The sequence below is a fragment of the Schistocerca serialis genome, chromosome 3 (genome assembly GCF_023864345.2).
Source record: "Schistocerca serialis cubense isolate TAMUIC-IGC-003099 chromosome 3, iqSchSeri2.2, whole genome shotgun sequence".
NCBI lineage: Eukaryota > Metazoa > Arthropoda > Insecta > Orthoptera > Acrididae > Schistocerca > Schistocerca serialis.
The window spans coordinates 201,225,164-201,249,880 of NC_064640.1; the positions used below are offsets into that span (position 1 = coordinate 201,225,164).

The window sequence follows — 24,717 nt, forward strand, 5'->3', positions numbered from 1 at the left end:
GATAGGGAAATTACTCTTTTGAAATATATATAAATGATTCAGATGAGAACGTCGGAAGCTCTATGACCCTATTTTGCAGACGATGCTGTCGTCTATATGAAGGCTGCAATACCAGAAGACTGCAGTGAAATGCAAAAAGACGTGAAGAGGATGCGGAGACTGTCACTTCACTCTGAAACGTGACATATGGGCGTAAATAGGCGTAAAGATCCAGTACTGTTCCATTACGCTATTAATGAAAAATCACTGCAAAAAGTAACAACTGCAAATTAGCGACCAGAGTGGAATGACCATCTACATTACTGAAAACCGCTATCCCGGAAACCAACACCAGTTCCAGGTTGCCTATCTGTCGGCTTCCTGGAACTACAAAAAATTGATTTTCAGTATCTCGCGTAATTATTGACCGTATTAAAAATATGAAATGCTGTTCTAATCTACTCATTACCGCGAATAACCTTATGTTAAAAGTTTAACTCATTGTTGGTGTTAGAAAGTTTGTACTTGTCTTTAGATAGCGTGAGTGCTACGCAGTCTCACACGCCTTGCCACAGTTCGCGCGGCTCCACCAGTCGGAGGCTCGAGTCCTCCCTCGGACAGGAGTGTGTGTGTTGTCCTTAGCGTAAGCTAGTTTAAATTAGATTAAGTAGTGTGTAAGCCAAGGGATCCATGACCTCAGCAGTTTGGTCCCATACGAACTTAACACAAATTTTAAAAAGACCAGCGTGACTGACGGCGCCCAATTACGAAACTCGTTCTCTCTTACACCCTCCACAAAATGATAGATACATATCCAGCGATCACAGGCCCTGCAGACCACGCGCTGCTTCCACAAACTGCCTCCATTCCTTCCTGTTTTGTGCCCGGTTCCTCCAGGTGTCTTCAATCCCCAGGGCTGCTAGATCCTTCGCCAGGTCGTCCATCCAACGCTGCCTTGGTCGTCCAATGGGGCGTTTGGCGTTTGGTTTCCCCTCTAGTGCCATCTTCGCTTGTCTTCCATCTGGTATACGGGCTACATGGCCCGCCCACTGTATTCTTTTGCTCTGTATCTTCTGTAGTATAGTTGGTTGTCTCATCAGAACGTAGATTTCCTCGTTTTTCCTCCTCCTCCATTCTCCGTTATCTAAAACTGGTCCCCATATCTTCCTCATTACTCTTCTTTCAAATATTGTATAAACTATTCCTGTGGATGCTGTCATATGCATGTTGAAAATCGACGAACAGGCTGTAGACATCTTTACCATATTCCCAGTGTTTTTCAAACAATTGTCTTAGTGTGAAGGAACGAAAAACATTTATCGCCCACTACACTGTCTTTGTTCACTTACTCAAACTTTAGTATTAGGCACTTTATCACTCCTTTACCAGCAACTGTATTTGCAACACTCTTTGCAAATAATATCTACATAGATCACTGGATGCACGTACAAATTATATCATTGAACGACACACAGTTTAGAAAATTTGATGTCATAAATACTGAGATGCCCAAAAACTAGCTTTTACGCAAAATGGGGCGACAGTTACCAGGTCTATACTCATCCAGAGTTTGATAGTGAGAACACTTAGCAACTTCCAACAAACTTAAAATCATAATTTCAAACCTTTTCTAGCTTTGTTTCCGCTTACATGCTTAACGTCAGATACTTAACACATCAATTCATTTGTGAAGTTGAAATTGTTCAAATGGCTCTGAGCACTATGGGACTTAACTACTGAGGTCATCAGTCCCCTAGAACTTAGAACTACTTAAACCTAACTAACCTAAGGACATCACACACATCCATGCCCGAGGCAGGATTCGAACCTGCGACCGCAGCGGTCGCGCGGTTCCAGACTGTAGCGCCTAGAACCGCTCGGCCACCGGCCATTTGTGAAGTAACCAGACGTTTGAAAGTGTTCTCTATACATGGGAGTTCGAATCTTTGAAGAAGCGGGTTGTAAAACAAATAGTAGAAAAAGAAGATGCCAAACTGAGATTGATTCGAGGAATATTAAGAAAGCGTATTTCTTCCACGAAAAGGTGGTTTCAAAACACGACTTACACCGATTCTTGAGTATTGCTAATCAGTCTTGTATCCTTATAAACTTGAATATATAGACGATCCAACGAAGAGCAGCGCGATTTTTTTACGGGATCGTTTAGTAAGCTCTAAAGCGTTAGTGAGATGTGTGACAAACTGCAGTGGCAGACGGTACAACAAAGTGTCGTGCCTCGCGGATGGAATTCCTGGCGCATATATTCCAAGAGGAGTCGGCCAACGTATCACTTCCTTCCACTTAAGTCTCCCGAAATGAAAATCAGAAAAACTGGAGCTCATGCAGATTTTTACTGACAGTCCTTATTCCCACGTACCATTCGCCAGAGGAACACGGTATGGGGAAAATGCTAGTACTCCCACAAGTACATCGTACCTTCCGCTTGCGGAACCTGTAGACAGTGCGATCAGTGTGCTAGCAACATATACCTCAAGATAAAAAGATAAGGGAGACTACAAAGTGTGCAGCGGGGTTTCCCCTCGCTCAGTATGCGGCAGAAAACCAATAATACTGGTACGCTGTACGCTCCGCTATGCACTGTATAGCGACTTGCGTAGTATTTATGTAGCTGTACGCTAGTAATAAATAAAGAATTATTTTGTCAGGAGCTCGAAGAGGTTTAGAATTGTGACTTCTTTCGAATCTAAAAGCAAGCTTATTCTACATCTACATCCATCGCAAGCCACATGAAGGTGTTTGGCGGAGGGTAGTTTGAGTACCTCTATCGGCTCTCCTGATTAAATTAGCACTTAAAATCCACTTTGTCTGACCTGTTTTTAAATCTTTTTGCGATTTCAGGTATTCGATAGAAGTAGCAATGAGAAAACGAAATATTTTTTTCATGTAATGCGAGTTCTCAAGTCTGGTGGTCGATGTGACAAGCGTTTTAACAATCAAGCAGCTCAACTAATGCCGTCTAATCGTCTTCAGTTTCCAAAAATATTTCTTGTCGCTGTCCTTCTACCGCTTATAGCCATTAGTTGAAAACAACAGCGATATTTTTGTAAATGTGCATCCGAGCGTGAAATTTTACGTACGAGTAACGAAAGTGCGGAAGAATAGGTGGGCTCCGGCAGATGGCGAAGTTGTCAATACGCTGGCCACGTGTTCGGGAGCGAGCTTCCAGGTTAGGACGGCGGTCAGTATTTCCTGGTAGACATGGACAACGAGCTTCAGTCAGCGTTGGCATTTGGTGCAGTACGGAAGGAGCAACCACACATGCAACACGTTTCTACTCCGCATCTCCACCGCGACAGGACATACAGGACTGAGTATTACTCCCGTCACAATCATCGTGGCAACGCTGTTGTTCGAATTGAGAAGCGTTGCTCCAACAGTGATGTGTGCACCTGGTGGCGAAACTAGGCTAAATGGTGTCCGGGACAAATTTCGACTTTAAAGAAGACAATCAAAAATATTAAAATAACTGTTCTGATTGAACTACTGTTACTCATTGAGTATTAGCTCGGGAGAAACGGATATCAACTGCGTTTTTTTAAATAGGAACGTAACTATCCGGCGAACGGTCCGGACACTTGGATGATATCGTCCAGGATACCGAGCAGCATACACAGCACACACCCGTAGGGCTTTTTGATCACAATAGCCATACTTCAACACGATATCGACCTTTTCCGCAATTGGTGAACGGTCCATTTTAACACGAGTAATGTATCACGAAGCAAATACCGTCCGCACTGGCGGAATGTTACGTGTTACCACGTACTTATACGTTTGTGACTATTTCAGCGCCATCTATCACAAAGCGAAAAAAGTGGTCCAACTAAAACATTCATATTTCTTCACGTACTACACGAATATGTAATAAGAAATGGGGGTTTCTATTTAAAAAAACGCAGTTGATATCCGTTTGTCCTACGGCAGTGCCATCTAGCGGGAAACCATAGCGCCATCTGGTTTCCCCCTTGAAGCTAGACAAGTTTCGTTCTTTGTAGTTTTTTCGTTTGACGCTTATTTCGTGAGATATTTGGCCCGGTCACGATCAACGCACTACCCTGTATATTCAATAGCACTCAGCCAATTATTTTTGCACGTTGAGACAACTTCCAGAAAAATGAGATTGACAGAATATTATGACTACTTGGTATTAACAAGTCATTTTCCGAACTTGATGCCTGATTTATTTGTAAAACACAGACATCAGATTTTGGTAGAACACTGTACTAGAACATCTCTGTCTTCAGAGGCAGTAGAGTTCCGAGGAATGTCAATTGTTAGGGCGATAAAATCTTCTCGGGTTGACAACCTAATCAATGTGTTGTTCTCCAGCAACGTTTCAACAAGTTTCTTACTTGCCATCTTTGGGCGAAGTTCACGTCTCGTCCGGATCTTTATAGCCGCTGGACCACGGGCTTCTCTACATTCTCGGTGCCGGTCGGGCCAATCAGTCATGAGCGGAATCGGCGTGGCGGCGCATGGTGGGGTAGTGGGTTGGGGAGGGAGGGGTGGGGAGCCGCGGGCGCCGCGCCCTGGCGTCTCTTCCTGGTGTGGCCTGTGTATTCCATCCGCCGCGACCGACCTGACTCCAACGGTACGCTCTCGTCTTATTCTTGATGATGTTGTGTTTCACGCTGTGCTGAGATGGAAGCCACTATCCCGGTTGACCAGGTTATCACTGACCCGTATCTCCACTGCCTCTTTAATAATAAGAGTCCCAGAAACCTTTCGCTCTACACAGTCTCTTGGTTTCTTCAAATTGAAACGTGTGTTCTTCACTGAGGCTGTGCTCCGCTACCGCGGATTTTTCTTTTTGTCCGAGGAGAACGCTTCTCATATGTTAGAGATGCGTTGTGCTATGCAACGCTGCGTCTGTCCAATATATTGTTTCCCACGAGGAAGAGGCATCAGAGGAGGAAGAGCTGCCCCTGTGCCTGCCTCTCACAGATGAGCGCAGTGTGCAGCCCTTTCTCAAGAGGATTGCGGCGTCCATAAGGGAAGAGTAGCACCACTCCGGACATGCCCAAGTCTCCCCTTCCCCACCATCCGTGCGATCTTCGCCACACCCGTGGCCTGTTGCACGAGGTGGTGTCTTCACCCCCTGCGACTGGGAGCATGTCTACCAGTTCGCGGAGAAGTGGGTGGAGAGAGAGTGGCGCTCCGGTGGGAGGAAGCCTGCCACAGAGGACCAGGCAGCAGTAGACTACTTCGAAAACCTCAGGCCTCCAACGAGAGGCCATCAAACCACCCGAGAGGTCAACGGAGGAACAGCAGCCATGCTGCTTACCCTCCCTCATCACCGGACTCGATGACAGTCCGCGAATTAGTGCAGTGTAGTGAACCCGACACTTTGCGTGAAGACGGCAAGTAAGAAACTTGCTGAAACGTTGCTGGAGACTCGATTGTCAACCCGAGAAGATTTTATCGTCGAGATTCGCCGAGAAAGCCTGCATTTTCAAATTGTTAGGGTATCCGCGGCAAGTGTCGCAGATCTGCTAGGGTTATATACCTTCTACCACTGACAAGTTAAAATTTACCCCAAGTTTCTATCTTCATTTATGCAAAAGATATAATTTTGTAAAATCGGATTAATCTTTTTGAAACATCCTATATTTGTGGTTCTGACGTGTTTTACATTACGAAATTAGGACTTGTGCAATTTTCCTCAGCAGTGCCCTGTAACAATACTGTAAACCATTAAAAATTAGGTCCATAGATTTCCAAATCGCATGCCTCACACACTACATTATCATTACTCTGCAATGCACAGTTAAGTGCCTCACAGACCTTTCACCGAACCACCTTCAAGCTATTTCTCTACTGCTCCAATCTCGAACAGCGCGCGGCAGAAACGAACACTTAAATCTTTCTGCGCGAGCTCTGATTTCTCTTATTTTGTTACTATCATCCGTCTTCATTATCTAGGTGGGCGCCAACATTTCCACACAGCAGTATTTGAGAAGTGGACGGACAAGCGTAGTGCAAGCAGTCTCTTTAGTACTCCTGTTATATTTTTTAAGTGTTCTGCCAATAAATCGCGATCTTCACTCACATCATTATCTATGTGATCTCTCCAACTGAACTTATTCGTAATTGTAATCCCTCAGTATTTAGTTGAATTTCCAGCCTTTAGATTTGTGAGATTTATCGTGTAACATAAATTCAGCGGAATCCTTTTAGTACTCGTGTGGACAACTTCACACTGTTCATCATTTAGTCAACTGCCACTTTTTGCACCATACAGGTATCTTTTCTAAATCATTTTGCAATTGGGTTTCATCTTATGAATACTTTATAAGGCGGTAGATGACAGCATTGCACGCTCGGAGCGTTCTCGTTTGTGTCACTTTATCACATTGCATGGCACCTGCACTCTAGCTGCAGGGAACATTCTTCGCAATCGGAAACTTGTTATATGAAGCCATTATAATTTTTATTGGAAGAGAAAAACAAAGAAGCAAAAATCTCATTACAATCTGTACTCGAGAGGGTAGCAGGAGCAGCATTTGCGCAATAAAAGGGAATAAAGAAGGGAAAGGAAAGCATAGTTGCAAGTACTTCCCATAACTTCGCTACTTAGATAAGACACGGAAGAACGACATCATCTTATTTTTACGTAATATTGTTGAACAGCTCGTCAGGGGCCTGGCACGTAATTTCCACATCGCCTTCGTTCTGTTACATTACGAGGATTGTACACTACTGGCCATTAAAATTGCTACAACACGAAGATGAGGTGCTACAGACACGAAATTTAACCGACAGGAAGAAGATGCTGTGATTTGCAAATGATTAGCTTTTCAGAGCATTCACACAACGTTGGCGCCGGTGGTGACACCTACAACGTGCTGACATGGGGAACGTTTCCGACCGATTTCTCATACACAAACAGCAGTTGACCAGCGTTGCCTGGTGAAACGTTGTTGTGATGCCTCGTGTAAGAAGGACAAACGCGTACCATCAATTTTGCGACTTTGATAAAGGTCTGATTGTAGCTTATCCGATTGCGGTTTATCGTATCGCGACATTGCTGGTCGCGTTGGTCGAGATCCAATGACTGTTAGCAGAATATGGAATCGGTGGGTTCAGGATGGGTAATACGGAACGCCGTGCTGGATCCCAACGGCCTCGTATCACTAGCAGTCGAGATGACAGGCATCTTATCCGCATGGCTGTAACGGATCGTGCAGCCACGTCTCGATCCCTGAGTCAACAGATGGGGACGTTTGCAACACAACAACCATCTGCACAAACAGTTCGACGACGTTTGCAGCAGCATGGACCATCAGCTCGGAGACCATGGCTGCGGTTACCCTTGACGCTGCATCACAGACAGGAGCGCCTGCGATGGTGTACTCCACGACGAACCTGGGTGCACAAATGGCAAAACGTCATATTTTCGGATGAATCCAGGTTCTGTTTACAGCATCATGATGGTCGCATCCGTGTTTGGCGACATCGCGGTGAATGCATATCGGATGCGTGTATTCGTCATCGCCATACTGGCATATCACCCGGCGTGATGGTATGGGGTACCATTGGTTAAACGTCTCGGTCACCTCTTGTTCGCATTGACCTCACTTTGAACAGTGGACGTTACATTTCAAATGTGTTACGACCCGTGGCTCTACCCTTCATACGATCCCTGTGAAACCCTACATTTCAGCAGGATAATGCACGACGGCATGTTGCAGGTCCTGTACGGGCCTTTCTGGATACAGAAAATGTTCGAATGCTGCCCTGGCCAGCACATTCTCCAGATCTCTCACCAATTGAAAACGTCTGGTCAATGGTGGCCGAGGAACTGGCTCGTCACAATACGCCAGTCACTACTCTTGATGAACTGTGGTCTCGTGTTGAAGCTGCATGGGCAGCTGTTCCTGTACACGCCATCCAAGCTCTGTTTGACTCAATGCCCAGGCGTATGAAGGCCGTTATTACGGCCAGAGGTGGTTGTTCTGGGTACTGATTTCTCAGGATCTATGCACCCAAATTGCGTGAAAATGCAATCACATGTCAGTTCTAGTATAATATATTTGTCCAGTGAATACCCGTTTATCATCTGCATTTCTTCTTGGTGCAGCAATTTTAATGGCCAGTAGTGTAGTAAGCGTCCTCTGCTACTACTCTATACTTGTTATTCCTTGTGTTTTTATGAGATTTCCTTCTGACAGCGCGTGGACGGACTTTTTTTTGCTTCGATTGACTCTTTCTTTAAGTGACTACTTTTTCGGTACCTGAGTGACATACTACTGACTTTGAACGTCCACATTACTCGAACTATTGGTCGTACTGACACAGTCTGATAATACGAGCGTTTGCCGTCTCGCTAGCTGTACCTTAACATCCCTGTCGCGTCGCACCTTCCGCGGCTGCCTCCACTACGGCCCTTCTAAGCACACTATCCGCACAGTGGCAAGTTTTAGATACTGACCGTGTGGCGGTGAGGCGCGGTGGCGCGCAGTGGATCTCGCCGCTGCAGTTCGTCGGCCGGTACTGCGATGGAGTGCGGCCGCTGGCTGCGACTACTGCTGCCCTGTAACACGCAAAAAGCATATAATGCTGCAACACACTTACGTACTTCGATCCAGGGCTTAACAAACGAAAACTGAAACTAAATCACTTACACATAGAATAAACTGATTGTAGCAGTGTGACGTGAGATGGCGGTCATGCTGAAACAGCCTAATTTCTGTTACACCGGTTCTTTTCGCGTCCATCTTAACCTAACGGTTAAAACCGCTCGAAATACCCGCCGCAACGACAAACGCCTTTGTTTTAACGGTGCCCATTCCAAATGCTGTATCGTGTCTGTGACACTCTGCCCCCCTATTTCGCGATAATACAAGTGCTGCTCTTCGTTGAACTTTCTCGATCTATTCCGTTAATCCTTTCTGGTAAGGATCCCAGACCGCGCAGCAGTACTCCAAAAGAGGACGGACAAGCTTAGTGTAGGCAGTATCTTTTGTAGATTTGTTGCGTCTTCTAAGTGTTCAGCCAATAAATTGGACTCTTTGGTTTGCCTGCTCCACAACATTCTCTATGCGTTCTTTCCAATTTAAATTGTTCGTAATTGTAATTCCTAGGTAGCTAGTTGAATTTAGGGCCTTTAGACTTGATTGATTTATCTTGTAACCAGAGTTTAGCAGATTCCTTTTAGCACTGATGTGGATGACCTCACACTTTTCTCTATTTAGGGTCAATTACCAATTTTCGCACCATTCAGAAATCTTTTCTAAATCGTTTTGCAATTCTTTTTGATCTTCTCATGAGTTTACTAGATGATAAACGACAGCATCATCTGCAAAAAGCCTAAGAGGACTGCTCAGATTGTCTCCTAAATCGTTTATATAGATAAGAAACAGCAGAGAGCCTATAACTCTACCCTGGGGAACGCCAGAAATCACTTCTGTTTTACTCGATGACTCACCGTCAACTACTATCAACTGTGACCTCTCTGACAGGAAATCACGAATCCCGTCACATAACTGAGACGATATTCCATAAGCACGCAATTTCACTACCAGCCGCTTATGTGGTAAAGTGTTAAAAATCTTTTGGAAATCTAGAAATACAGAATCAATTTGAACCCAGTTGTCAGTATCACTCAACACTTCGCGTGCGTAAAGAGCTAGCTGTGTTTCATAGGAACGTTTTCAAAATCCGTGTTGACTGTATGCCAATGGACCATTGTCTTCGAAGTAATTCATAATGTTAGAACACAATATATGTTCCAAAACCCTGCAGCATATCGACGTTAATGATACGGGCCTGTAATATAGTGGATCACTCTTACTATCTTTCTTGAATATTGGTTTGACCTGTGCAACTTTCCGGTCTTCGGGTACGGATCTTTCGTCGAGCGAGTGGTTGTATATGATTGTTAAGTATGGAGCTACTGCATCAGCATTCTCTAAAAGGAATCTAACTGGTATACAGTCTGGACCAGAAGACTTGCATTTATTAAGTGATTTAAGTTGCTTCACTGCTCCGAGGATATCTACTTCTGGCTTACTCATGTTGGCAGCTGTTCTTGATTCGAATTTTGGAATATCGTCTTCTATGGTGAAGGAATTTCGGAAGGATGTGTTTAGTAACTTTGTTTTCGCAGCACTGTTGTCGATAGAGTAGCCATTGCTGTCTCGCAGAGAAGGCATTAACTGTGTCTTCCCACTAGCATACTTTACATACGACCATAACCTCTTTGGATTTTCTGCCAGGTTTCGAGATTAAGTTTCGTTGTGGAAAACTATTGTAAGCATCTCGCATTGATGTCCGCGCTAAATTTCGAGCTTCATGTCATATTCGGTGTAGAGAAAATGTTGGTCTTGAACGTAATGTGTAGATATAAGAGAGGGTATAAATGCTTTAGTAATGGGAAGACAGCACAGTAGAGGGAGAGAGAGAGAGAGAGAGAGAGAGAGAGAGAGAGAGAGAGAGAGAGATGGTGGAAGATGCAGTCAGAATGGTTACTGCTCGTATTTCATTGTCAATCTGTGCAAGTTGATTCCCAGCACTGCTGATTTTTCAGTATCATTCGTTAGCTCCATCTGCCAGCCCACAATCTCTTTTCGCCATTCTCTGATTAACATTTTACCGTAGTATATTATTATAATTTTAAAATAATCAATTACACATTTGCGATAGATGGACTTGAGTGAGTGTAACGTGAACATACATCCATACGGAAAACACCCACACTACCTCGGCAACGTACATGTAAACAAAATAGTGTGCAATCAGACCCACACTTGGATGGTATGGCGCAAAATTTTGCCATCTTGAGTCTTTACACATATATATTTTTTTGTTTTTGCTACAGATACTAATCACCGACCAAACTGTGTCTAATGCAAAATATTATCTGTCTTTAATTCTAATTATTTAATGTGAAAATTGATTACACAAATCAGTGTTGTTGTTGTGCTCATCTGAAACGTATACTGAGAAGTTTTACTGCTACTGTACAGGGTGCATACTCGAAGCACTGCAGAGCTAAGACTAGAGTGCGCGTATTATTTTATCGATATACACGTCTTACTTCTACTTAAAATGACATCGAATTCATCCTTACATTACGAGGACCCTCTTTGCTAGGGTAGCATTGTCACGTTTTTCCATACACAGGGTGTTTCCGTAACACCGTGCAAAAATTTAATAGAATATAGAGGATGGTCAACCGAACAATTTACGGTAGGGAACCTGGGTTCGGAGAAGCCAGTTTAAGGAGATAATAGGAATAAAATCAAATTACTGTGTACTTTTTTAACTGCAAATACTATCATTGACACAATGAACGTACTATTTGTACTGTATCTTACAAAATATGCTGAAACTGACGGCTAGCAACCTAAATGCACGAACAGCATCAGTGAACAAGATTCTGACGCGCCGTGACAAATATCCCTGGTGTGTTTCGAATCACATCACAGGCAGCACAATCTTTTTGCTCTCTTTATAATATGACATACGACTAAAATATTGTAAGGTTAAGATACCTCTCCTCAAAAGTACATTAATGTGCATTACACAAAGAACTGTTGATACAATTGAAGCGTCACTTTTTGTTTTTTATACTACACTTGAAAGAAAACTCCGTATTAATGTCCATGTTTTATGAACACTGTGTCATCTGTATCTCTCAGATATCTCTCATGGATAACCACTTGGTCACCTCTGTCCCCCCCTCTGTCTCTGGTGCATTCACCACAGCCATCCTTACCCAAATAGAAAGGAGCAGTTTCCTCCTCCAGGTTCACCAAACTATTTTTATACAAATATTTATAACAATTGCATTTCGAACAGTATAGAAATACAGTAACTTAAATAATTAAATTTATGCTCATACAGGTAGCAACTGAATAGGTGTGGACCTTCTTGTCTCGTTCTGTTTCAAGCCGTTCTTTATCTGTGAACTTATCAGCGTCTTCAAATCTTTTAACTGCTACACTTAAATCACCTAGATTTGAGGTTGTGTGTTTCGAGAGTGACTCAAATCGTATTTCTGAGGTTTTCCATTTTATTTTTTTCACAACAATCTAGGTACATGTCTACATTTGGTATAACATCTATTATGGTGTAGTTTGACTTGATCACCTTGTCTGACTGAATACAAATGTGTGATTCTTCTGAAGTTTCATTATTCCCATTCCATATAGTTTAATATCCTGAGATGGATATGTGTTACAGAAAACGGTTATATCTTCCACCTTAGGCACTACATATAGCCATTCATTAGCATTTAACTGTGTCCATAAACTTCTAACGAAGTAATTTTCTTCATAAAAGTACCAGGGATGTGAGTTTCTTGTAATAACTTCAGTTCACAATTCTCTTCGTTATACATTGAGATTAACCCAAACGTTATTTGTTTATACTCCTCTGTTTATCCATATTCTTGCACTCTAACTGATCATGTGATAACTCAGCGCACAACTTCTTGATGTCATCCACCAATAAATAGTCTTTCTCTAGTTATATGCATGCATATGGTCCGGTGGTAGATGTCAGTTTAATTAATTTAATTGGTAATGGCAACATTTTATGCAAATTAAACTCTTTATTGTCAATTAGTTGAATTCTTATTACATAGCATAACACACCAATGGTTACAATACATCAAAATCTATAACTTTTAACAGTATGTGCCCATATGCTTCAATTAAAGGTATTGGGAACCTTACTTGTCTTAATTAATCTTGAATTAATCTTAGATGTTTAACAATCTGGACTGAATTTACAATGTGTGGTCCAAGAATGACTTTCTGTACACGAACTATTGCATTTACTAATTGTTAATATTCCATACTTAATGAATGAAATAAGGTTTGTTATTTTAAGAGTTGTTCTTTGATCGTCATAAATGCTGCAGTCCTCTTCAGACCATGATCTGTAACCCTCAGAAAGTATGTGATGAATTGTTGTAGTTTCGTCATTCAGTTCTTGAGCAATTTCTCATTTGTGGCGATTGAATGTATTGCCTGATTCAAACCAGATAATATGGCCCTCACTGCAGCCACTTGTGCTTTGGATAATTTCAACAATTGTTCTGACCTAGACTCCACACTTTCATATGTGTCTTGCAATATGCAACATTTGCTTCATCCAAGGTTCCAAAAACATTTTATTAATATTTCCTACGCAGTCGAGAATTCCCTTTCTGTCACCCTCCCGGCCATGTTAACTGATGTATTATGGACTCTGTTTCGTGCAACCACTCTGTTGTGTGTAACCCTGTTAATTAACACATTGCCGGCCGAAGTGGCCAAGCGGTTCTAGGCGCTTCAGTCTGGAACCGCGCGACCGCTACGGTCGCAGGTTGAATCCTGCCTCGGGCATCGATGTATGTAATGTCCTTAGGTTAGTTAGATTTAAGTTGTTCTAAGTTCTAGGGGACTGATGACATCAGATGTTAAGTCCCATAGTGCTCAGAGCCAATTAACACATTACATTCTAAATTGATTATGTTTAGGTGGTCCAGTCTGTCTTGACGCCGTTGTACTGCCCTCAGTCCTACCAGTTTTATGGTATGAAATTTCTTGTCTACTGTTCTAAGATTCATATATGTGGCCAACTTCCAGGCTGTCCCGGTTATCTCGACTTCTCGTTCGTTATGGTAGTCTATTCCTAGGAATGTCTTTATCATGTGAATCACCATGATCTTTTAAAACTCTCCATGCACTCGGTAACTGTAGGCCCACCACCCACTGGTGATAATCAGACTCTAAGGTATGGCTGCTTCTGGCACCATGATTGGTCTGGGAGAGAAATCCTGATCGTACTCCCTTAAAATTTTTAGAAAAATTTTGATAACTTCTCGTAACAGTTGTCTTCTATTTGTTTTTAATACTACACTAGGAAATTCTATTTTTGTCACTTCGTATGGTCCTCTGAATTGGGAATCCAAATTTTAATCTCTTGTGTCCTACTATCTCACCATGCATTAAGTCTAACCCCTAACTGAAATGTTCTTGAATGTTCTATTTTGTTATACTGGACTCTGCTTGCTTCTTTGGCCTCCTTTATTTCGTCTCTGGTTACTCAATACACGTATAGCAACACTTCGAGCTTATCTATGAGTTTGTCACAATTTTACCCTATGGTAGCTGTCTCTTTCTGTAACACTCCTGGTAAATTTCCTGTTCTCCTGAAAGTTAATTCAAAGTGGGTGTGGCTTGTGTTTATCTGTGATGTGGTACTGAAAACGAAAGTACTGTAGGTTCAAAATGGTTCAAATGGCTCTGATCACTATGGGACTAAACTGCTGAGGTCATCAGTCCCCTAGAACTTAGAACTACTTAAACCTAACTAACCTAAGGACATCACACACATCCATGCCCGAGGCAGGATTCGAACCTGCGACCGTAGCGGTCGCGCGGCTCCAGACTGTAGCGCCTAGAACCGAAAGTACTGTAGGGAACATACACATCACAATTGCTATGACCCTCATTTATGAAATGTCTCAAATACTCCACTAGCGTCCTTTCTAATGCTCCATTGATCTGGGGGTGAAAAGCGATTGTCTGTATTTTTTTATCATTAATAATTTGCAGCCGGCCGGAGTGGCCGAGCGGTTCTAGGCGCTACAGTCTCGAACCGCGCGACCGCTACGGTCGCTGGTTCGAATCCTGCCTCGGGCATGGATGTGTGTGATGTCCTTAGGTTAGTTAGGTTTAAGTAGTTCTAAGTTCTAGGGGACTGATGACCTCAGCAGTTTAGTCCCATAGTGATCAGAGCCATTTTCTTTAATAATTTGCATGTTCTCTTAAACTTTTTACTTAGAAATTTCGCTCCTTGGTCTGTAATAAACACTGAAGGAATACGATACTGTAACACAACTTCTGCTATGAATTTTTCTGGTCCTTTGTCTACGTCTTGTCTCTGTAACTGTACTGCTGCTGTAAACTTGCACAGATCGTCTTGAAATGTTAAGATATCTGTTGCCTTTTGACGTTATGTCCAATGCACCAACTAGATCCATATTACATTTGTCGAAAACGGTTCCTGCAGTGTCCATAATCGGTTATGGCATTACTGTCTTCCTCTGAGGAAATTTATTTCGTTGGCATTTGTCCATGTTCTGAGGTACTCCTCAATACACCGTTTCATTCCTTTCGATGTTTCATATTTCTTTAAGTGATCCAAGGTTCAGTGCATCTCTTGATGACTACTGAAAGGATTGTCGTGTACTTCTTTCATAATTTCGGCATTCTGCTCATCACTGAGATCTACCGTCTCTTCATCTAATTCATTATGCTCTGTTATCGTTCTTATTTGCTCTCTGGTTTCTCCTACGAGTGTTTCTTCATCGGCTTGTCATCTTTTACTTAGTGCACCCACATGGGGATTCAATGAGCCTGGCTTATTGTAGGTTAAGGGTTCCGTCTTTTTGCAAACACACTATTTTTTCCGTATATACAATCTCGTGAAATATTCAAGTATTAATCACCATTTTAATAAACTTGCTGATGGGTGGTTTTCACTAAAAATCCACATTAATGGCTTGTGAATGGTTACCATTTTGAATCTACTTCCATAATTGCACGGTCGAAATTGTTTTGTTGCCCGAAATAATACTAAGCACTCCTGCTCAGTGGCTGAATAGTTTCTCCGACTTATTCAGTGACCTTGAAGCGTATGATATGAATAGGTCGCTTCCAATATTGCCTTATGATAAAATTGTGCCGACTGCCTCTGCACTTGGGTCTGTCATAATGGTAAAAGGTTTCGCAGAATCAGGATACTGTAGTATGAGAGGACTGATTAACTTCTCTTTTAATTTTTCAGACACCTCTTGCTGTTTTCTTTCCCACTAATAATCATAGCAACTTATGCAAAAGGACTTTAAAAAGTCTTTAATGAATTGTTAACAATATTCTACTAAATCTAGTTATCCTTTTCACTGTTTTATTTTTTATCCTTGTCATTCTGAATCTCTTCACCTTCTCTGCATGGGCTGTACTGCTATCTGTTATTTTACGTCCGAAACATTTTTCTTCCTTCTGTAAAAATTCATACTTGTCTGGCTGCAACTTCAGCCGGTGTTCCATTAGTCTGTCGAAAATCTCTCACAATTTATCATTGTGTTCGTTCAAGGAATTCCCATAACAAACAATGTCATTTAAGTATACCAAGCACTTAGTTCCCTATAACCCTGTTAGTGCAACATTCATTACTTTCTGGAATGGACCAGGTGTCCCTTTCAATCCCATTGTCATCCTCTTGTAGCTGTAGTGCTTTGCAGGAAATTCCTGCCTGCCAAACCACTATTTGTACATCTGTTCCCTTCCTTAAAACGTGGAATTTGTGCTCTTCTAACACATTTCTGGCTATTCTCAAATCCAGTATCACTATCTCAGGTGTGCTCACTGTACAACGTGTTACACCTTTTAACCTCTATACCTGTCCACCCCTGGTAGCTGAGTGGTCAGCGCGATGGAATGTCATGCCTACCGGCCCGGGTTCGAGTCCCAGCTGTGTCGGAGATTTTCTCCGCTCACGGACAGGGTGTTGTGTTGTTCTTATCATCATCATTTCATCCTCATCGACACGCAAGTCGCCGCAGTGGCGTCATCTCGAAAGACTTGCACCAGGCGAACGGTTCAAATGGTTCAAATGGCTCTGAGCACTATGGGACTTAACATCTGAGGTCATCAGTCCCCTAGAACTTAGAACTAATTAAACCTAACTAACTTAAGGACATGACACACATCCATGCCCGAGGCAGGATTCGAACCTGCGACCGTAGCAGCCCCGCGGTTCCGGACTACAGCGCCTAGAACCGCATGGCCACCGCGGCCGGCCAGGCGAACGGTCTACCCTACGGGAGGAACTAGCCACACGGCATTTATTTTACCACTATACCTCTTGTTTATTTATTGGTAAATCGATAGATTCTCCTTGGATAAGACTAATATAGGTTCGTGCATCTACTACGAAATTCAACTCTTTACCGATTTCTTTGCAGTTGGTTATCATTACATCACTTTCTGTGTTGCAGCCCACTACCCTAACCTTGGGCCATCTGACAGTGGTGATGCTTGGCTTTTGCAGATATCACCAGCTTAGTTTCCCATTCTGTTTTTTTGAAATCTTATGGGCTTTTCCCTACATTAATACAATTTATGTCTGTACTTGTCACACAGAAAACATTTAGGAGTCCTGCAGTCCTTTCTATTATGTCCAGCCTATGACATTGTTCACAGATTATTATTTTGGTATATTTCATATCTGTATGCCCGATTAATCCCGATGATAACAAAAATCTTGGGACATCGTGGCTTCCTCTGCCCTGGTGGCTGTTTGCACCCCTCTTACTTTGGCAGTCGTTTGGTGTTTGTCACAGTGTTTGGCTACATGTCCCATTTTACCACAATTGTAAAACTTCGTATTACTTGTCTGTTTATTTTTATTATTATTATTATTATTATTATTATTACCCTGCCAACTTGGCCACCTAGTGAACTGACTCTTTTTCTCCCACGGAAACTGCTGCACTCTCCTGTTATTGCGCTATCTTAATTGCATCACTTAGGCAACTGTCTTCTCCCTTACTATCCACAGTGGTCTGCATTCTCTCATTTGACAGTCCTTCAATGAAACATGCGGGACATAGTGCGAAACTAACTCCACTGTACATTTCAACTGCTCGTTATCTTATTTCCCCAGGAGGCTATTGATTCCCCTGAATATTGTCTGGCATGAAACTTCCTACACACTTTAAAATCAGCTATTCTCCTGTCAGAATAATTTTAAAGAAATGGTTCAAATGGCTCTGAGCACTATGGGACTCAACTGCTGAGGTCATTAGTCCCCTAGAACTTAGAACTAGTTAAACCTAACTAACCTAAGGACATTACAAACATCCATGCCCGAGGCAGGATTCGAACCTGCGACCGTAGCGGTCTTGCGGTTCCAGACTGCAGCGCCTTTAACCGCACGGCCACTTCGGCCGGCTCAGAATAATTCTTCTCTAAAATGGTTCGTACTTCCAGCAACTTATTCCTCTTATCCCTTACTCACAACCTGACCCTTATATCCCCTGCTAGTTTGGATTTTACATGCTGGGACAATAATGTCTCATCCACGCTTTTTATCACTTCAAATGTAGCATTCACATTGTCAGTGACCTTATAGAATTCCTTTTTGCTACCGTCAAATATCCTTGGAACTAATATTAGCATATCCTTGGCGTTTATACCGCTTCTGTCACTACTGGAGATCGTCATTTTGTACAGTCACAGTGGATCATATAATCTGTCGAGCTGTTTTGTCTGTTCTGACGACTTGATGCTATATTGCTCTTTCGACCTGCTGGCGTCTCGTGTCTTAGGCGCCGTTACTCGTACTAGTTTCAGTCTTCTGTGCTCTTCCGGTTTCTGAATCTTTGATGCTGCGACTCATAAGGGCTTCCTCTTCTCGCGGTGACACTCGGTGACACAGCTGATAGATTTGCTCTCAGATTTCTGTAATCTTTGTATTTTTTATTACACACCTTCACACATATAAACATGCCGACCCCAAACACCTGACAGGTAATGTTTACATGTCGCATCCCGGCAGAGGTTCAGTCCAGTAATATGGAGTCGGTGGGGCGTGAGTGACGCATTCTGGGCGTTGACGACAGTGTGAGTTTCTGGTGCTGTTGTAACTACCCTAATTAGTCTTTATAGTGGAGATGATAGGGAGCAGAATCTATCCTCGGTTGCTTAGGATTAGCGACTGTTGAAATATAGATGGTTTTGGCAGGAATGGTCTGCTGAAGTAGAACTTTGTTAATCTTCTTTGAACGGATTTTTTCTGAACACGTTGACATGTTAGGTGTCCGACCATCTACCCCTTGTTATACATACAGAATCACGTAGATTCAGCCAGAAACCTTTCTCGGGATCCTACTCGTATCACAAATGAGCTACAATTTCTATCAGAGATAGGTGCTCTTACTTTTGCTCTTTCTGTGAACTACTGATTTTCTGGCCACATGCCTTACCTAATCAATCATTGGCCCTTGGCTTTACTCATGGGAGACAAGTATTTCACCGAGACTTGTTCCTATTATTAGCTGAGTCCTCAACAGCAGCTATTTGAGACAGAGACCAGCTGTCTTTTATCAGCACTATTCCAATGAAAAGTGCTACTTACTTAAAATTTGTAAACGTGTCCATAAGAGTTTCACTGTCTTCTCGTAGTCGAAGTTTCTAAAATTTCATCAGCAGCTGCTGCTAGGCGCAGCTGCCAAATGACGTCTTGTACCATCTGGATACTGGATACTTGACACTGTGTCTCCTACTGCTCACGGCTGATCCATTACACAGTTCTTAATTGCCCTCCATTCCGATCTACTTGCACACGACCACCTTCATTATCTTACTGCGACATTCCATCCGCACGTGATTGCCTTAATTCTTGTTTAACGTTCCAAATTCAGCTCGATTCTAGTTTGGCAAGGTGACATGTATTAGTCCCATGCTGGACCCCTGCTTCACCCGCGAAAGAGAGCTCATTGCCAGGTGTGTCTAAATGCGTTATCTTTTACAATTATCCTGTTTGACTTTCCATCTCGTCATGTACGCTGGCTGTCTGGAATTCAGAAACCCGCTCCATCTTTTTTTCCTCTTTATGATATGATATATAAATAATATATTCCAAGGTCACAATAGAAGATAGAGAAAAATTATGCCTTTCTGATGGGCAAAGGGGGCAATGTCTGTTCCTCAGACTTGGACCACTATCTTTCGAAGTCTTTGTATATGTAGTGCCAAGGTCGTTCTGCAGTTTTGTTTACTGGAACGTGTTATAGTTACGTGCTGATCATGTGATCGTGGCTTCTTTTTATGGTTAAGACTCCTAAAATTAGAATACATAAGTGTTATTTTTCCAGCTGAATGTGTACATGTTGTGGAAGACTGTGATTTTTATGGAATATTCGTTAGTGGTACGATGCAATACGATAAGCTGAATGTGTACATGTTGTGGAAGACTGTGATTTTTATGGAATATTCGTTAGTGGTACGATGCAATACGATACCTTGATACTCTGCTTAAAAAAGGCAATCAGGACCCATAGTAGGGTCATAAATATATATCCTGTATATCCATACTTTTCTTTATATTAATGAAGAGAATAGATTACACACAAACAGCGATACTGACAGCTGTTTTGTTGACTATCAGTTGGTGGAATTCAATGTCGCTCTGCTGGATGACCGAAACCAATTCGTCAGCCACGTTGCTGGACTCAGTTAATTCCTACAGAACTAAGACTAGGAAACATGTTTCATTACACACTCCCAGCTATGGCTATCAGAAACATATCCTTCCCAGACGTGGTACATTTTCAGCACGCAGCGCTAATGTCAGTGTAGTGTTGTAAATAAGTGCCTACGGTTACTCAGCGATCTATAATTATTTATTATACCATAATACGTTTGAATTTCTGTGGTATCACCCGAAGAACGAGGTGCCAGGACAAGGTTGGTACGTAACGACAAAACCATAAGTAAGCATGGTCAGTGTAACACGCCCAGAAGAGTCTCCATATAACAGCGCATCGGCATGCTCATTCACATGTGAGCGCAGTGCTGCTCGGGCCAGGCTTCAGTTATTGCCCAGGCCGGCAGCACCATTTCTGTACCAGGTCAGCAGTGCGATAGTTGTATCAGACATAACTTTGGTATACATGTATATCGTCGATAGTTCTCTGTGCAAAGAGATTAGTATCTTGTTCTGTATCAAGTGATACGCTCATGCTCAATGACAGTAACAAATGCTGATGACATTCCTCAGGACATGGATTGTTACAAATATATCATATTGTTCAAATTGTAATAAAGCCATCTAATATGTTGTGTTTTGTAGTATCACCTCGGTCTCCTGCAGTAGTAAAGCTAGAACCCACCACTGGCCCTAGGAGTGTTATTTCGTCCAGTATAACATTTTCGAGTTGTATTACGAAAAAATATGGAATTTGCTCGTCAGTCCGACACACTTAACAGGTTCGATTAATAAATGTCAACTATGAAACTTCCTGGCAGATTAAAACTGTGTGCCCGACCGAGACTCGGACTCGGGACCTTTGCCTTTCGTGGGCAAGTGCTCTACCAACTTTTTTTTTTTCTTTTAATTCTTTGTTGATCTCATTTTGTTCTATTTTGTTCGTTGTATATGATCGGGGCGGACGTCTCATGACACCTTGTAAGTAGGCTAATTAGGTTTTTTTATTGGTAACGCCACCTCTGTATGAAAATCACTGGCTGTACTGTGTGCAGTCTGTGGCTGCTTTGCATTGTTGTAATACTCGCCATTGTAGTGTTAGGCAGCTGGCTGTGAACAGCGCGTAGCGTTGCGCAGTTGGAGGTGAGCCGCCAGCAGTGGTGGATGTGGGGAGAGAGATGGCGGAGATTTGTAATTTGTCATGAACTGCTATATTTATATATGATGATATCAAGGTAAATACATTGTTTGTTCTCTACTAATATCTTTCATTTGCTAACTATCCCTATCAGTAGTTAGTGCCTTCCATAGTTTGAATCTTTTATTTAGCTGGCAGTAGTGGCGCTCGCTGTATTGCAGTAGCTTGAGCAGCGAAGATTTTTGTGAGGTAAGTGATTTGTGAAAGGTATAGTTTAATGTTAGTCAGGGCCATTCTTCCATATGAAACTTCCCCTTTGAACAATTTATACATGACTGTGCTTAAACTGACACACAATATTTTGTTAGCGCAACGCAATCTGACTTTCAAAATTCCCTACAAAAGAATGGCCCTGACTAACATTAAACTATACCTTTCACAAATCACTTACCTCACAAAAATCTTCGCTGCTCAAGCTACTGCAATACAGCGAGCGCCACTACTGCCAGCTAAATAAAAGATTCAGACTATGGAAGGCACTAACTACTGATAGGGATAGTTAGCAAATGAAAGATATTAATAGAGAACAAACAATGTATTTACCTTGATATCATCATATATAAATATAGCAGTTCATGACAAATTTCAAAACTCCGCCATCTCTCTCCGCACATCCACCACTGCTGGCGGCTCACCTCCAACTGCGCAACGCTACGCGCTGTTCACAGCCAGCTGCCTAACACTACAATGGCGAGTATTACAACAATGCAAAGCAGCCACAGACTGCACACAGTACAGCCAGTGATTTTCATACAGAGGTGGCGTTACTAATAAAAAAACCTAAACAGCCTACTTACAACCTGTTGAAGTTGTTCGTTGAACCGTTCACTCAGTTTTTTTTTTTTTAATTACAGAGGGTAGCTAAACCCTCTGACCGAACACGCTGAGCTACCGTGCCGGCTACCAACTGAGCTACCGAAGCACGACTCACGCCCGGTACTCACAGCTTTACTTCTGCCAGTACCTCGTCTCCTACCTTCCAAACTTTACAGAAGCTGTTGGTAGAGCACTTGCCCGCGAAAGGCAAAGGTCCCGAGTTCGAGTCTCGGTCGGGCACACAGTTTTAATCTGCCAGGAAGTTTCATATCAGCACACACTCCGCTGCAGAGTGAAAATCTCATTCTGGAATGTCAACTATAATTATCGTGATAACTATACTGTAGCTCTTTCATAGAAGCCTACTTTGTCAGTCGAGTATATGTATAATTCAAAAAAAAAATTAGACATACGCCTGCAAACAGATTCATCGTGTTTCTCAATGCTTGAGTTCCGCTTATTGCTTATAAGAGGATCACAGAGTTATGACTTCTCTTCCTAAAATTTTTAAAACACCCATATACTCTGTTTGGTACCTTTTACCACTCACAAAAATGGAGCTATGGGGGAAATGTCTGTCTGTACAAGTGATGATTTCTCTTATCTTAAGCGAAATGTATGTTGTCCAATTTAAGTTCACATAATACTTGCATGTTGCCTCAACCTACTGGTAACAAGTCCAGCATTACGATTCCCGTTTTGGGTGAAGTCTTCTACTTAGTAAGGGGTGAGTTACTGCATTTCTGTAAGCAACAAAAGATTCACTGCTGTCAAGTGTGGACAGAAAGCAGTATGTGGACCTGTTTTGTGACGCATGAGTCATAATTTACCACTGCTTACGTAACCAAAATGCACATTTAATGGTTCCATCACAATGATAAACATGACAAGTTAGTGAATATTTGTCTTAGCACATTTCTTCCTAGTACAATCAAGTTAATAAATTCTCGGTGTGCAGGTAAGCATGTCATTACTGGAATTATTCTCAGTATTTAGAGAGACGTATAAAGAGAAAAACTTTTAGAATGTTTCAGGGATACCTGCGTGTGCTGGCTGCAGAGCGCTTTCGTCGGGTGACACACATTGCCCGTATTATCAACAGACTTCTTGTGATGCAGGCAGGATGTGGGTGCTCCATAGGTTCTGTTTCATTTTAGCGCCTGCTGAGCGGCTTCTGGACATTGCAATGGAGATTCTCTAGTGGAGGGAAGGAATTTCTTGACCGTTAATACTAGCGACACGAACAGAGTGGGATTCTCTGTGAAGGAACATTTCCGTGGTTACTTGGAGTCAGTCAGCTGATGTTACTCTCCCACGGGCTAGCGCTTGCAAATGTTCAAAGTACAGACGTGTTGCGCTTCTCAGACCAATGGCAGCGTTCACTCGAGGCAGTTGCAGGAATCTAGAAGAAATTGTAGTAGCAGCAGTCGTTGCACACGTGTTGTTCTCAAGTTAATTCCTGTTCATGATAGATTAATTGTATTTACAGTTGCGTTGGAAAGTCCACTCATTGGCAGTCTCTGCAACACTTTAACGTCTCATTTGCTGTCGTAGACCAAGAAAGTGCCATGACGTCTCACTTATGTGACTGGATTTGTGATTTCCTGTCACAGAGGTCACAGTTCGTAGTAATTGGCGGGAAGTCATCGAGTAAAACAGAAGTGATTTCTGGCGTTCCCTAAGGTAGTGTTATAGGCCCTTTGCTGTTCCTTATCTATATAAACGATTTGGGAGACAATCTGAGCAGCCGTCTTCGGTTGTTTGCAGATGACGCTGTCGTTTATCGACTAATAAAGTCATGAGAAGATCAAAACAAACTGCAAAACGATTTAGAAAACATATCTGAATAGTACGAAAAGTGGCAATTGACCCTAAATAACGAAAAGTGTGAGGTCATCCACATGAGTGCTAAATGGAACTCAAACTTCGGTTACACGATAAATCAGTCTAATCTAAAGGCCATAAATTCAACTAAATACCTAGGAATTATAATTATGAACAACTTAAACTGGAAGGAACACAAAGAAAATGTTGTGGGGAAGGCTAACGAAAGACAGCATTTTATTAGCAGGACACTTAGAAAATGTAACAGACCGAATAAGGAGACTGCGTACACTACGTTTGTCCGTCCTCTCTTATAATACTGCTGCGCGGTGTGGGATACTTACCAGATAGGACTGACGGAGTACATTAAAAAAGTTCAAAGAAAGGCAGCACGATCTGCATTATCGTGAAATATGGGAGAGTGTGTCACAGAAGATTTGGGCTGGAAATCATTAAAAGAAAGGCGTTTTTCGTTGCGACGGAGTCTTCCCACGAAATTCCAATCACCAACTTTCTCCTCCGAATGCGAAAATATTTTGTTGACACCGACCTACATAGGGAGGAACAATCACCACGATAAAATAAGGGGAATCAGAGTTCGTACGGAAAGATATAAGTGTTCACTCTTTCCGCGCGCTATACGAGACTGGGATAATAGAGAATTGTGAAGA

The 24,717-nt window shown here is 42.3% G+C and overlaps 1 protein-coding gene across 1 annotated transcript in view; it reads right to left on the minus strand.

Moving 5' to 3' along the window:
* The window catches only part of LOC126470745 (sodium-dependent transporter bedraggled), a 446,015-nt gene that overhangs the window by 324,246 nt on the left and 97,052 nt on the right, over positions 1-24,717 (minus strand). Inside the window, exon 4 of the mRNA XM_050098751.1 lies at positions 8,432-8,533. Coding sequence (XP_049954708.1) covers positions 8,432-8,533 — 102 coding nt within the window. The remainder of the gene's footprint in view (positions 1-8,431; positions 8,534-24,717) is intronic.